This window comes from Aptenodytes patagonicus, chromosome 10, assembly GCF_965638725.1.
Source record: "Aptenodytes patagonicus chromosome 10, bAptPat1.pri.cur, whole genome shotgun sequence".
In the NCBI taxonomy this organism is placed as follows: Eukaryota; Metazoa; Chordata; class Aves; order Sphenisciformes; family Spheniscidae; genus Aptenodytes; species Aptenodytes patagonicus.
The window spans coordinates 17536543-17552366 of record NC_134958.1 but is presented as its reverse complement, the minus strand read 5'-3'; the positions used below and the strand labels follow the sequence as shown (position 1 = coordinate 17552366).

Sequence of the window (15824 nt, the reverse complement as noted above, 5' to 3'; positions counted from 1 at the left end):
TGACTTTGTTTTCTAGTGGTGCAAGTATTCCTTCCCTTTTCTTCTAAGAAGAGCCACGTACATACTGCCACTATTGCATTATTGACAGTCAGAAAAGAAGGTGATAGTCTAAGGCATACTCATTCATTTATTCTTTTTTTTTTTTTTACATGGTTCAGAACGTTGTTATTCTTCTGTTACTCTTGGTAGGCAGGAACAAATGGCTAAGTTTTGTATTAGCTGGAAAATGAAAGATACTTTTTATCTAATATGAAAAATAATTTGTCATATTTGAAATCTTTCAGAATAAAGAAGATCTCAAATTTGGAGAACCTAAAAAATCTTGATGTTCTAGATCTTCATGGAAATCAGGTACAGTACAATAACTTGATTATTTACATTTCTTGTGTAGACATCATGCATTTCCTGTGTCTTTTACCAAACTATTTCTTTTTGAAAGGGAACTGGTAGCAAATTTTGCAACTCTTGAGGTGACAGAAATCAGTAAATTAATAAAAGGTAGTATGACGTTATTTTGAATCTTGGGATCAAGTCTCTTGTGCTTTCAGCATTGTACTTTTGGAAAGTTACAGTGATTAAAATGCTGAGTTAACCGAGTATAATAGCACTCACACCTACAGAAGAGTAATCTAGCATAAGTAGTTGTGGCGTAGTTAAAGTAACACAGTCTTAGAAGTCATAGAAGAATTTAAGGTCCCATTTGATTGTTGTGTTGTTTCTACTATTGGTGATCTTGCAAAACAAGATCTCATGCATATCTGTAGAAGACTTAAATTTGTACAGGAAAAAGCAGAATGTGTCCAAGCTTTTGATTGATTCATGCTTCTGAATGGACTTAAGTCACTTAATGTCTATTCAGTTTTCCCAATTTGAGACTAAGCAGTCATTTCTGTTTCAAGTGGTGCATAAAGTTTTAGCTGTAGTACATATAAGAGTAAAATTCTTGTTTAATGAGTATGTCAGAAGCAGCATGGAGTATTAAGGGCAAGCTGGATATAGTATTCTTTTGTAAAATAAAATTAAAACACGTGATAACAAAATGTTCCTTAATTGAGCTGTTTAAAACAACATATGGTTATTGTGACTATATAAGACTAATGTGTAAATTTTCTGGATTCCTGTTCTGACAGTTTTGACGTCTTACTGATTTCTCTGTGTGTGTGTGTTCTTTATTATCGAATTGCTTGACAGTGGGGAATGGGAATGCTTTTTTCTTATTAAAAAAAAAAAGGGAAAAGAAAAAGACAAGCTAGCACTATAATGAGTTACTGTTTTATGGGTAAGTTTGTGGCTTCTTTAGTTCAATAGCATGCATGTTGTATAGTGGCAGAGGCAGTATAGGAACAGATAATGACGTTGCCCTTGGAGTCTTAGAGTGACTATGTTTGGAGATGGCTAAGTGTTTGTGTAGTTATAATCCTTTTCTTACTGCTGTTGCACCTTTGGGGTTTTTTTTGTGTTTTTGATAAAAATACTTGCAGACTAGACATGCAGCTGTGTCAGTCAGCACACTTTTATAGAACAGGTGGAGGAATCACTAATGGAAATGAAACATAGGTCATGCAGAACTCTTAAAAATAATTGTGAAGTAGATATGATTTTTTTCTTTTTAATTTTTTTTTTTCCTTTAAGTGTCTGTACAACTCCCTTTATATTAATTAGAACTTTATTAGGAGTTTTGGGCATAGTGCCCAACTGGCTGTTGCTAGATGAGCTTCATAATAATAGGCCTACTTTGGTCCAGAGAATGTAACAAATTATCTTGTATCAGGAGTTAAATATTAAATCTCTGGAGCATAAGTGCTTTTGTTTTTCAGAAAGTTTTAATCATAAATGTACATGTGAAGGGCACAAATGTTAAGAAATTGAATGAATTGTTTTCTGCTTTTTTTTTTGTAGGTTTAATGTATTTCCATGGAAAGACAAAATAAAGACTATGAATTTCTCTTCCATTAATAGATTATCTTTCTGTTCCTTTCCAGTTTAAAGATGTGCAAGTTTTCATATTAACATTCTTTTTTTCCTGTCTTTGAGGAATTAAAAATTTAAAGCACCAGTCTGCCATACATATGACTAGTTATTTTTGAAGGCATAAGGGAAGAAATTAAGAAGGGAGGAAATACTGAGTTTGAGACATACCAGCTTAGTGTACTAGTGTCTTGTTTTGAAGTCTGGGGGTTTTGTTGTTGTTTGCTTATTTAATAATGAATAGGGGGGTTCTGTCTTCTAGCTTTATTTAGATTTGTGGGATCTTTATTTATGGCAGCCTTCTAGTCTATCTTAAACGGTATTTCTTCCACATCATAAATTTCTCAAGAACAGACTTCAACCACAGAATTGGTTTTTGAGAACTTCAAAATACGTGTTCCAATATTCCAGAACATAGCAATTTAAACAACAGATCAGTAGAATTAAAAATGACGTGTTGGTATATAGTTCAAAATAGTGGATTCTGATCATTGTTCTGTTGATATAATGTCCTGTCTCTAACATATACATGATTTTTTTTTTCTTTAATTCAGTACAGATCAATTAAAATCAAGAATGCAGAAACAGAATATCCTGCTTGTCAGTCATAATGAAAAATAGTAGAAAATAGGATTTGCTTTATCTTAATAAGCTCTTGATACATCTGTTTCCTTAGATTGCTCATGGCGTTATCCTGTACGCAGTTCTCACAGGAAAGTAAAAAAATCTACAATAAACCTAGTCAGTTTTATGATTTGGAACCAGCAATGGGCAGCAATTTTCCTTTATCGGGATGGTTCTTATTTAAAGTAAAAGGTGTAATGGCACTTTTGTGGTGTGCATCACTTATGTCGTCTTTTCTTATAATTATGGAAAAATATAATGCATTTTTGGTGTACGAAAGTGTCATTGACTGCCAGTGTAACATGAATATCTGTATGTGCTGTGTGAATGAGATTTCCTCTGGACATCATTTTCCATTGCTCACTTCCAGTAACTGTGAAACAGACTGTATAGGTTACTTAATGTTACCATCTTTTCAGTCGTACTCTATTTCTTATGCTTACAGATATTTTTATGGTACTTTTGTTTTCGTTTTACATTCAAAGTTGTGTTTCTTACAGATGTGAGAAATTATTTAATGCTGTGTGCACAGGAAACAGATATTCTTGATCCAGCACAAAACTTTAAGGCTATTTTCTAGAGAAGACGGCTGTCTTTGTGGCATCATCTGTATTTTGTTGCCAGGAATATTTTCAGGATTCTCTTAATGTGATATTCCTGGGCCACAATGCAAAATTCATACTGTTAAAGGCACTACTCAGACTTGCACGCTTGGTTTTGCATTTATTTTTTTATTTTATTAATTTAAAAAGATTGGGTTTTGTTTTTGAAGAAGACATTTGTAACTTTATTACAAAACCTGTCATTGTAGTTGTTAGTAGAAGGGGTTTTGCTACCAAACTCTCCAGGAAGAAATAACAGATTCTTTCAAGAAAGCTATTGATAAGCTAAAACTTGAATGTAAGTTTTGCCTGAATGCTGTCTGCTCAATGAGCAAACTGTATTGTAGACTGTAATTGGCCTAAAACAGGGATGACATATAAATGAGTATATGTCAGATGCTATGAAACAAGACAGCCTCACCTCAATCCCTGGGAAAGTGGTGGAACAATTAGTCCTGGAAACAGTTTCCAAACATATTACAGCAAGAAGGCAACCAGGAGTAGTGACCATGAATTTATGTAAGAGATGGCATTGTACAACAAGATGATGAGCGCAGTGGATGAGTAGAGCGCAATGGATGGTTTTTATCTTGAATTTAGAAAGGTATTTGACACTGTCTCCCATTACATCTTTATAGACAAATTAAATTAAATTTGGACTAGATAGATGGACAGTGAGGTGAAATAAAAACTGGCTGGACTGCCAGACTCAAAGGGTTGTGATCAGTGACACACAGCCTAGCTAGAGGCCAGTCACTATCACTGTACCCTAGAGGTTGATACTAGGTCAATACTTTTTAACACCTTCATTGATGACTTGTGTTATTAACAATGCAGGAAATTGGAAGGAGAGCTTTATACATGACATGGTTGTACTGCCATTCAGTGGGACCTTGACAGGCTGGAGAAATTCTCTCAGCTGAGAGAAATCTCATTAAATTCAAGAAAGGGAAATGCAAAGTCCTGCACTTAAGGAGGAATAACCCCCTGCACCAGTACAGGCTGGATGCTCACCAGCTGAAAAGCAGCTTTGTAGTAAAGGACGTGGGGGCTCTGGTGAACAACAAGCTGGCCATGTGCCTGCAGTGTGCCCGTATGGCAAAGGCAGCCAACGGCATCCGGGGCCGCATTAGGAAGAGTGTTGCCAGCAGGTTGTGGGAGGTGGTCCTTTGGGCTTCCCAGTGCAAAACAGACATGAACTCAGGGGAGTGAAGAGCACAAGGGCGATGAAGGGACTGGAGCATCTCTCATATGAGGAGAGGCTGAGAGAGCTGAGATTTGCTTTGCCTGGAGAAGAGAAGCCTCGGGGAGTTTGTTCTTATCGATGTATATAAATAGCTGATGGGAGGATCTAAATAAGATGGAGCCAGACTTATCTCAGTGGTGTCCAGCAGAAGGACAAGAATCATTGAGCATAAACTGAAAAACTTGTTCAAACTTCAGAAAAATGTTATTGTCAAGGTGGCCGAACACTGGAGAAGGTTGCTCAGACAGGTGGTAGAATCTCCATCCCCGGAAGCAGTCTAAGCCTGCCTGGATGTGATCCTGGGCAGCTTGCTGTAGTTCACTCTGCTTTGAGCAGGGGGGTTGGAAAGGATGATTCCCAGATCATCCTCCAAAGGATGAGGTCCAGATCTTCTGACCTCAACTTGATGCTCTGATTCTCTGGCTAGGGTTACTTTAGATTAAATTCACTCTCTCTTCTTTTCCTGTTTTCCCTTTTTAGTGGTGGGGGAAATAGAAGAAGAAAACAATAGTAGAGAAGGAAGAATTATTTTGAGGATACTAGTAAAGTTTCAATTCTTTATTGCAAAAATGTCTCCTGTAAAGCCATGAAAAACCTCTTTATTGGATGAATGTGGCAGTTCATTGAGCTGTAGTGCACTGAATCAACATCTTACTACAGTACTCGTTGAATGGCACTCTGTATTTGGGGTAAGGATAGGAGTGTTCCTGTGGTTTTGATGTTCATAAATCCCACACACTTGATGAAATTACGCATTGAATCTGTTGGTCTTTGGAGCACTTTCTGTGCAGTTTGCACTGATTGCTTCTGTTCATCAATTCTGTTACTGCTTGAGAGTAAAGGTTGATCGCAAGTGGCTTTAGAGTATTTTGGCGATTTAGTTGTTGAGAAATAAGACACTGGAATTTTCTTCAAACTTGTTGATTTGTCTGTTTATTTTTACAGAGTCATCTTCTGTGGTTCATATTTATATATGTATTAGAACAGTAATCTATTTTACAGCTTTTTTTTATTCTTTGTATTAATGTATATAGCAGCTCTGTTTTGACTGGGGGTTTTGCCTTTTGAAGTTGCCGTGTCTTAGTTAATAGAAGATGAGGACACATCATTTTTTTTTTTTTTTGTAGTAAAGACAGTTCTATTGAGGAGAGAATATCTGGTGTGCAGTCTTTGTCACAGTAGAGGATTAGCTGAATATCTGCTGCTTCCATACAGTTTACTTGAGATAGGAGTTAACTTGCATTCAGCGATTCTGGTATCACCAGCTTTCCTCTGTAGTCAAACAGACAATTCCAGAAGGTGTTTTAACATGTTTGTTAGACTCCAGTAGATGAGAAGAGTTATATAAGTAAAATGCTACCATTTAATGATGTTGCCTGGCAACAATAATATTATTATAGTATATATATTATATATAATATTATTACTACAGTATACTATGGAATATAAATTGCTACAGTAGTATTACTACTTCTAACTGAGTTATGATACAGAACAGAGTTTTTCTATAGTCTTTGTTTTCATGGTTTGGCTTCTCTGATGTCATTAAATAAACCCCATAAAATTCAATGTAGCAGGTTATAGCAAAATCCAGTAAATCCTCCTGATGCCTTTTGGCAAGTCGTTTTACCAAATTGACTCTTCAGTGAATGTGATATTCCACAATTCTTTCTGAGGATATTGAAGGTGCTCACATATCTGGCAAGAAAAAAGTGTTATTCTGTTATAACTACCACTTTTTCTCCTTTATGGTTTGTGTATGTTATAGGACGTATCTACAATAAAATACTAAATATCTTATGTGTAATAGCCATTACATAATATGTGACCAAATAGTTTTCATTCTTATTTCAGTAGTTTAATTCACTACAGGAATATTCTAAGGTGCTTGCAATAATTTCAATTTTTTTGCTGTTCAAAGCTATTGTTAATAATGCACAGTATATCTTATGTGTTACCTGTGATCCCAGAGGATCACTGAACAATTAAATCTTGTGTACAAGTCATATCAAAGGTATTTGAAATGCAAACAAAAGCCAACAAAAAACCCTAACTCTTTCATTATATACAATAGTTCTACATAAGGTAAGAAGTCTCAGCAGTCACTCTCAATAGGTGCAGAATATAAATACTCAAATAGGTTATGGCCAGAATATCAATATTACTAATCTTATTTTTAAAAAATAGTGCTAGAGCCTAGCTAGAAATTACTTATTTTTGTTAATGTTCATGGAGTAGTAGCAGTTAAGAGGAAAGCTAGATTCCTGTTTCAGTCTTAGTCCGTCCCTCCCTCCCTCTCGGGGTGTAAATCAATCCCATAGATGGAATGCAGACTGTGAAACTTCTAAGACCGGAATGTTTCCGGGAGGTTGGAGGTGAGGAAAAACAGGAGGAGGAGAATTTTGGTTTTGTTCACTTTTGGGAAAATATCTTTATTTATTTGGGTGCTGGGTTTTTTGGATAATATGGTTTGGTCTGAACTTTGAGACTCCTCCTGCCCAAGTGAGAAATGTACTGGGAACTGGATGTGCTTTAGAACACTGTGGTGTAGTATTCCACAGTGCTTAATGATAAACCTTGTATGATTTCTTTTTTTTCCAAATCAAGCTTTTAAATGCATTACTGCTTAAAGAAAATCACTTCATATAATAAATATCCAAAAGAAGTTTAAAAAAAAAGTATCAATGTAATGCCTAATGAAATATTGCATTCAATGCCTACGCTTTACAAAAAGGACAAAATGTGAATTCCCTTGTCATATTACCACTCTTTGCCTGTTTTCCTACATGATTTAGTAAGGCTTTTGATTTTAATACTGCCCACTAAAAAATTGTAAGAAAATAAAGCATCTTAATAACATTTAATTAAATTTTTATGTAGAGATTCTGTTTCTATGGTTATTAACACTGTAATATGGACATATAATACTACATCATTCAGAGACCCTGCACATGATTGTGTGCATGGTATATTTAACGCACTACAACTTACATTTAATTTTGAACTAAACATTTAATTTCTAAATAGTGTGCTTCCAAGCACTCTGAATAGTGTATGGAGAGTACCCTGATTGTTGGCTTGATCTTTGCTGTCAAGGTAGATAGTATAAACAGTATATGTTCCATATAAATCTCTTTAAAACCTTTTTATTTTAGGTAGGGTAAAATGGACTTCACTCTGTCTTCCAGTGAACTAGTGCATTAAAGTTGAGTCAAGTTGACCTTGAATTTCATTCTAACTTTTAGAATGAAATTTATTCTATAATGCTTTAAATTTTAAAAAGTCATTAGAGTTATTTTTTGTGTTCTGTTTAATTCTGTGAATCATTTTCCTTGCCAAAAGGTCAAGGATATAAGTAAAAGGAAAAAATGCAACTTGATTTTTCAGGTATGGACTTCTCTTCGATAATTTCAGAAATGTGTGTTAAAAGATGCAACTTTTGTGCAGTTAATCACTCATCAATAATTAATGTGGTGCATAACAATCTTCTGAAATAAATCTATTTCATAGCTAAGTATTCAAACATACAAGCAAATAAGAAAATAGAAGTGTTTTTCTTCAATATTTACATGTAAAGTCTGACATGTATTTGAAAAAGCAACTAAAAATGGTTAATAATAATCCTTTATTTATAATTAATAGGAAATAGTCATAGATATAATTTCTTTTTAGTAAAAGAAATATTATTTGAATGCTGTAAAAAGAGGTGATAATGGCTTGTTATCTAATCTGTACCTAATAGTACGTACTAAAAGCTGGTGTATCTTCATGCGTGCTTGCGTAATTGAAACTGACAAAAATCCAGTAGAGTTAATCTTAAAACTTAGCAAAGTGGTAAAGAGTATCTCTATACATAGCTGATGAAATCATATCTTTGCGATAGCGATAGTAATCATATCTTTGCGATAGTAAAATGCCAGGATTAATATTCTACTTTGTGGCATGCTGTAATTCTAGCTAAGCAGACATCTGCAGAGGTCTCTGCTCTTCATGCTAACCATCTGCTCTTGGCTTTGCTTTTACAAATCTTTCTGTCTAAATATATTGTTCTAAATGGTGGTATTTTCTGTTCCTTTTGCCATAATATTTTTGTATCCTGATAATTTTTATTTTCTGTATGTAATACACATAAATGGGTGATGCATAATAGTTTAATTAGCAGTTGAATCAAAAGTTGGTTTAAGATGTTATTTAATTTTGGTTTTGCTATCTACTTTTGTATAATTTTTAATGGAAAAATTGCTGAAATATTTTTTACAGCAGCATATTCCAGTCATACGTCGTAGACTTAGATATATACATATATATGTGTCCACATATGTGTGTGTGTGTATATATATGAAAATTACCAACAACATTACGTGTTCTGAAACTGTTAAATAACAGCTATGTTACCTCTTCTCCCATTCCAGGAGCTGCTAGACACTTTCTGGAAATTGGCACGGCCAGATTTGTACTGGTCTAAAGCATCAGAAAGTTCATTATCACTGGGAAGGTGTGTGACACCAGTCGCTATCTTGCTTGGCTGCATCTAATTGCTGTTGGCAGCTTTGAGGAGGAATAGTGTGCCCGAGTAGAGGGTGTTGAAGGGAGCTTACAGATGATCTTTCCAATTGAAAGGGAATTCATTATACTTGTTACTAGCTTTGTGCACTGTATCCTTGGATGCACTGCCACACATTGTGGAAGGCTGAAGTCTTTTCCACAGGAAAACTTGCTGCCTCCTTTCTGCCATATAGCATGGATTTCAGTAAGAATATGATAGGAATATCCCCCTGTGCAGTGGCAATACTTCATCTTCTCCATGATACGTTGCTGTATGCAAGTCCTGCGTAAATGTCTGGATGGATGCCGGAGGACAGATCCCAGACCACTATGAGAAATAAGTATATGAGAAACAAATATCTGGATAGAGATCCTTGAGTAGATCGGTCTGAGAAATACAAACAGCAGAACCCAGATTGTGTCAACAAAGCAATAATGAATGTCTTTGTAAAACACGGTTGCATTTCTAGAAGTCAAAAATAAAATTAAGGGGCAGTAGCTATTATTACTCTTTTGATGATTTTTTTTTTCTTCCCCCCCAGTATCACCTGAATCTTTAAAACAGGGTATTAAGTATAAAAACAAACCTTGGGCAGCTGCCTGTTTACTGTAGTTTAGTTGCTTTGTTTGATCCCTCCATTTTCTAATCACAGGAAGCCATGAATTACCAAAGAAGTGCTGGGGACTGTAAAGCAAACGTGCTGTATATCCAAACTAAGGATGCTGCTGCTTTCTTTTCTAACTTTTGCATATGTCTTACTGATCCTAGCAATTACCTGCTCATAAAACTTCTTTACAAGTTCCAATTTCAGAATAATTGCTTTCTTCTCCAGAGGGCTGTGGCTGCTCCTTGCCCCTGACTCCCAGCAGGTTCCTGTCCTCATGACCTGCTGGAAAGTCTGCCTGTGGAGCTCCTGTAGACAGAGCTGTGAATGCTGCTACTGGCTTTTTAAGAGGCATGAAGGGAAATTGGTGCAGAGTTCTGTGATGGTAGGGAGATATGATGCCGCGTATTCTTGTAGCATAGGTAGCAGGAGATTCAGATGTGTGTTTGAGTGTCTTTGCAGACAAATTAAGGATCAGCCATGCACGAAATTTCCCCATTTAGGCATACCATGATATCATCAGTGTCATCTTAGTTTTATGGTGTCTTTGAGGTTGCTGCTACAGAACAGCACAGCTGAAGTAACCTAATTTCTGATGGTAAGGAAGGAAGTGTTGACTGATTTTACTGCAGTATGAGTAGAAAGATATTAGTGAAGAGGATACTAGTACGTAATCTCTAGCAGACTGTAGCTTGTTTTCAGCAATTTGACATGATTATCATGGTTTAGAAAAATACACAAGCAGCACACTATTGTATTAAGCTGATTGTTCATGTATACTTTTAAAAAAAAAAAGTATGTGCTACATGTATCTTGTATATCTATATAAAACACAGTATGCATGTTTATAATTATACCTTTTTCACAGATCACTACAATAGAAAACATCAGTCATCTGAGTGAACTGAGAGTGTTAAACCTTGCCAGAAACCTACTAACCATTGTAGAAAACCTTAATGGACTGGATTCGCTCACAGAGCTCAACCTTCGTCATAATCAAGTCTCTGCTATAGTAAGGAACAAAACTCTTGTCTTTTTCTCTTTTCTTTTTCTTTTTTCCTTAGTTTTTAACAAAATGCACTATTACTGTAACTTGTTTAAACCATATCAGCATTTCAGATTTGTGAAATCTTGTGTTTTCCCGTATTGTGTTGCTTATGTTGTTCTGCTGCAATACTTACTTTTACAACATAAAGGTGAAAAAAACAATTTATTTTTGGTGTTATTTTGTTTAAATGTGATCACTTGTAGTGATTCAAATCTTGACAGTTTATGAGGGGCGGGGGAAGATTCTGAAGAAGCTTTGTGGTTCTAATGTACAAATTTATTTACTTTTCTTCCATACAAGTTTGTTTCCTAGAAACAACCCTCTCAATTTTTGTAGCTCAACTAAGCAGTCAGACTGTCTTAAAGTTCATCTCCTTATGAATATTTCTGGGGCAAATGCAGAGAAAATAGGTATTGATCTTAAAAGCAGAATTTCCCAATTGAAGCTTTAACCTAGCATTGTAAGTCTTTATGTTCTAAAAAATAAAGCTTTTCACTTTGCAATTTATGAGTTGTAGTTCAGGTATGGCAAGTAGATTATTTGAACAAGCCCTCTTTAAAATAATAATGTAAGTCTACTTAAACAGCTATATTTTTCTGGCCCTCATAATTCCTTTAGTTCTTGGTTTCCTATTGCTGCTGAGCCTTTCCTTTGTCGAATTTCTGCTACTTGCCATATATGAATTGTTTTTACACTTAAAAAAATAAGAAATTTCTGCTCATTGCTGGTTCTGTTACTGTACTTTCCCCCTACATCAGTTAAGTTACCTAGAATTCGCTTCCTTGCTTGTAGCTGCTGCCTTTTCACTCCTTTCATGTGTAGTTCATACTTTCTCCTTGCTTCCTGTTGTCACAAATGGAGAATTGGCATGAAATTTAAATTAGTGAGTTACAGGCTTGGACTCTGCTGTATCTCAATGTTTTAATCTTTCCTGGCCAGAGACAGTGTTTCAGAAGATGATGTTCTGTTCAGGGAAGTACTTTATTTTGTCTAATTGTTTTTGTTGTGGGTGTGGTTTTTATGTGTTTTTTTTTAATCCTGGTTAAATTCTAATGGAATGGTGTGTGGGGAGTGTGTTGGTTTTTGGTTTGTTTTTAATTGGATGGTGATTTTAGCAAGTATGACACTAACTCTCCTTCCTCTAGAGAAGGACTCTTAAATCATACGAAGTCAAGTCTTGGACACGTCATACTGTCTGAAACCTAAAGTAAATATAAGTCTCTTTCCTAAAATAAAATATTTTTCTTATTTTAATAATAGGTGTTGTCTTTTTCTCTGTGCACAGCAATGTACATGTACTTTTTTACTTAAATTTGTTTTAATTTTTTTGAAAAAATGAAAGCTGTGCTACTTCTGTGTTGAAATTCAGAATCCGCTGCAATATGAAATTACTGAAAATCCAGAAACATAGAAACAAATATATCATTTTATAGAAAGAATATCCAAGATATTGTTATATTATTGCTGGAGTACTTGAGTAGTTGAGGGAGGGGGTTTAGATTTCTTTCCTTCAAGATGAGGTTTAGGTTTTCTTATGGTTGACTGTGCAGCGGGGCAGGTGTCATTTTAATCATGATGTAGTTATGATGTAGCACTTAACTGCAAAATTTTCACTCTAAGTTCATTAGAAGAATTTGGTTTCTGTATTTTAGTTTCTGGACTGTGTTTTAGTTACTATAACACTATCGCTATGAATCAAGCTTTTTAAACCTGATTATTCCTTTAAATGAAAGAATCTAACCTCAATTTTAAAAAGTTTGCCCTCCCAAAATCATGAAACAAAATCAATATAATTTAAATAACTTTCTCTTTCATACATTTTTTGTGAACCTTCCTTATATATGTATATAGTAGATATACTTGCAGTTAATATATAACTTGAGTAATTCAAGTTATCCAACTAGATTATAGTTTGTTTGAGCAATTAAACATATAATAATCTCTTACAATCCACTGGCCTTAGATTAGCAATTTTGGGGCCATTTTTTTGTCTTTGAGGTATTAATTAGAGACTGGAAATCCTTGAATCACAAGTAGTTTTTTTGTAAGAATAAACTGTAGTTAGTGCAAAGCTGTAGGATTTAGAAAGGCAGTCCTGAGGCTTGGTTTATAGCAGAATAATATTTTATGGGATTGGATGTGTCTTCAAGAAGTCTGGCTATTCTGAAGAACAGCAAACAGAATAAATGATTACAAAGTGTCTTGTATGGCGTTAAAAGCACGATCTATACATACCATGAATTATAGAATGTCTATTTACTTTCCATCCAGTTGTGAGTTAGGGTCCACACTGTTAAGATGAACTATATTTTGTTTGAAAAACAGACCTGCTTGGCTGCTTTGAGTTATTAAAAGCTTAGAATTTTGGTTTTTGTCATCTACAGCTTGATCTTAAACTTGAAGGAGGACTGGTCAAGGTGTTCACCATCTTTTCACAAAAGAACTCTTGCCCTGTATGTCTGCTGCCCTTTATGACTTTGTTAAAAACTGAAGTAGCTGGAGCCTTTTTTTTTTGTCCTACTTAATGTGTTTGCTGTCACACCTGTGAGACTTGCAACATATTTTACAGGACAGCAACATATCATGCTAGTTATGGAAATTTGTCTTCGGGGAAATTGCTTTGTATTCTCCAATGCAAGATTCTTTGATTAGTTAAAATCCTTGCTGCTTAAGAATTACTGTGCACAACCCTATAATGCCGTCATTTGTATATCCACCTGTATCATACGCACCCACCCCTTTAAGCATCAACACTAAGTAGCCTTAGGGACAGAGCGGGTGTCCAGATGTAATTCTGTTGTGAACTCAATCTTTCCATAGTCTGATCTGGGAGGATTCAGAACAGCTCTGAACCAGTAGTTTTGCAACTGCAGACCTGAGCTAATGAGCCCTCCTTATTGCATACAGAGCTATGACTCTCAGCAATACTTGTTAGCTCACATTCACCGTTGCATTAATAGCAGCTACACAGTTAGTTTAGAGCTGCCTTGTGTTCACCTGTTTGAATAGAATAAACTATTTCTGTTTCTGGAATGCTGTGTAGACATGTAACAAATCAGATGGAGGGAGGAAGGGCTGTAGATTTGATTTTGTGGCTAAAATCAAGGTAGTGAGCCCTGTGACACTTCCCCATGCTGTAAGTAACAGGTTTTTGTCCACTGGTTGCAAGTTGGAATATGCTCCTTAGTAGGGTAAGGAGATGCAGGCTTAAAACTGAGGGGTTATGTGTGCGGTCTGAATGGTATATGAATCACTGCAGACTGTGCTGTCTGGCCATTATGGATTTATATTTCATAAATGAAGTTTGATCTTACTCAGTATGTTCCATCTTACTAATATTTGAGCTATTTGCTATCTAGAGGTTTTCTGCAAAGGTCTTTAGTGGCATATATTAAATTCACAATTACTCATTCTGGAAGCTCATTCCTGCTTATAAATTTTAATTGTAAAGGTGATAGAGTCCTTCCGATCATTCTCTGGCAGAAGAGTCACTACTGTTTGGTAGTGCTAATTGCACTGCTGTATTGCACTTCAAAAACCTTATTTCAGCGTGGTCACAAAATAAACTTTTTTTTTTTACAGTGTGTTTATCCTGCAGCTTAAATGCTGAGACAACACCTTGGCTTATTTCCCAAAAGCCTGTTCAGAAACCAGCAGCAGCCTTATCCTCTTTTCTTTAACATCATTTGCTTTGCAAGTGATGCAGCTTGTTCTGCAGAGTGGATATCTGCACTGAAACACTCCCTTGCAGTCTGCACTAGGGAGAAATGGAGCTGCACGTTCAACAGAAATCAATGTTGCAGCAAGGTTATAGTGTATAGAAATGGAAGTATTTCATCAGGCAAAGCAGAGAGGTTCAAAAGCTACTTTCAGCTACTGAATTTATGCCTCTATCTTTCCTTCTAGAAAGATGTGGATACTTTGCCCCGTCTTCAGCGTCTCTTCCTCAGCTTCAACAATATATCTAGGTAAGGGAAATAAGTTTGCTTCCTATCAGTAATTTGAAGTATCCTATTGGAGCTGTATTTCATTAAAATTTAAATTCAAACACTATGAGTGCAGACATTTTTTTTTCTAACATGAGATAATATAATCAAGCCATTGTGTATTTTCTCCTTTAAACATAAAAATTCTTGAAACCCTTTGCATTTAAATGTAGTTGTGCTATGAGTATTCTACCAAGAAACTTACATTTTAAATTTAAAAATTATCATACTGTTTACAATGATGATCAAAATTAAAAATAGTTTTGTAAATATGTTGGTTTACTGTTAAACTAGATATCTGTTAAAGCAACATTACACGAAGTACACATTATATTTGACATACCGTTACTGTATTTATGGAGTTACACAAACTGCTGAGTCAGTTTCTGCTTATGATGATTAGATTATTGCATGCTTGTATTTTACTTGTCCATATATTAATAAAGTCTGAAAGGCATATTCATGGTTATTTCTCTTTCAAACCAGATGGCAGAAGCAGAATAGCTCAACTTTCAAAGCAGGGCTTCTATAGTTTCAAGTAACTAAGGGCATGTTGTTATAAATAGATAGAAATGTTTGTCTTCTATGCTTTTTCAATTCGTGTATTTTTGGAGTCTGCATCCTAGTGCCAATATTTAAAAAAAAAAAAAAGTGCCTGCATTATCCTCAGTTTGGTATGTCTTTTTTTTTTTTTTAATCCCTTAATCACCACCAGCCTTCTTCGCTTAGAATTAAATAATTTAATGTGGGATAGGGGAAAGATGCTTCATGTTCTAATTACCACAAGAACAGCACAGTATTTCCAGTATCTGCTTTCTCTGTAGAATGTTATACTTAGTATAAGCTTTTATTGTAATAGCTACTTGAACATTTTAAATTGACCTGCATTATGTTTTTTGCAGACAGCTCCAACCTACTTGTCTGTGTTCCTTAGGTTCTTAAAGTACCAATGCAGTAGATCTCCTTAAATACTCATGGGTATTAAGCATTAAAAAAAAAAAAAGTCAGAGATGAACTGCAGGAATCTTTAATATGCCCTTCCCTTAATTAATCTGCTAGAGAGGGCCTTAGCATTTTGCCTCTCTTGAATAATTTCCAGAATTGAAACATGCCTTTTGTTTCTGTTTTTCTAAAATGTCTTAGCTTGGCAAGAACAATGAGGGGACTGCAGTAGCTGGCTCCCTTGCCATCAGGGAGCAT

At 35.2% G+C, this 15824-nt stretch overlaps 1 protein-coding gene across 4 annotated transcripts in view; it reads left to right on the top strand.

Annotated features, from left to right (window-relative positions):
- The window catches only part of LRRC49 (leucine rich repeat containing 49), a 54138-nt gene that overhangs the window by 6850 nt on the left and 31464 nt on the right, over nt 1-15824 (top strand). For all 4 annotated transcript variants that reach the window (XM_076348310.1, XM_076348309.1, XM_076348307.1 and 1 more), the window contains 3 exons: nt 285-351; nt 10459-10602; nt 14545-14606. In XM_076348310.1, coding sequence (XP_076204425.1) covers nt 285-351; nt 10459-10602; nt 14545-14606 — 273 coding nt within the window. The remainder of the gene's footprint in view (nt 1-284; nt 352-10458; nt 10603-14544; nt 14607-15824) is intronic.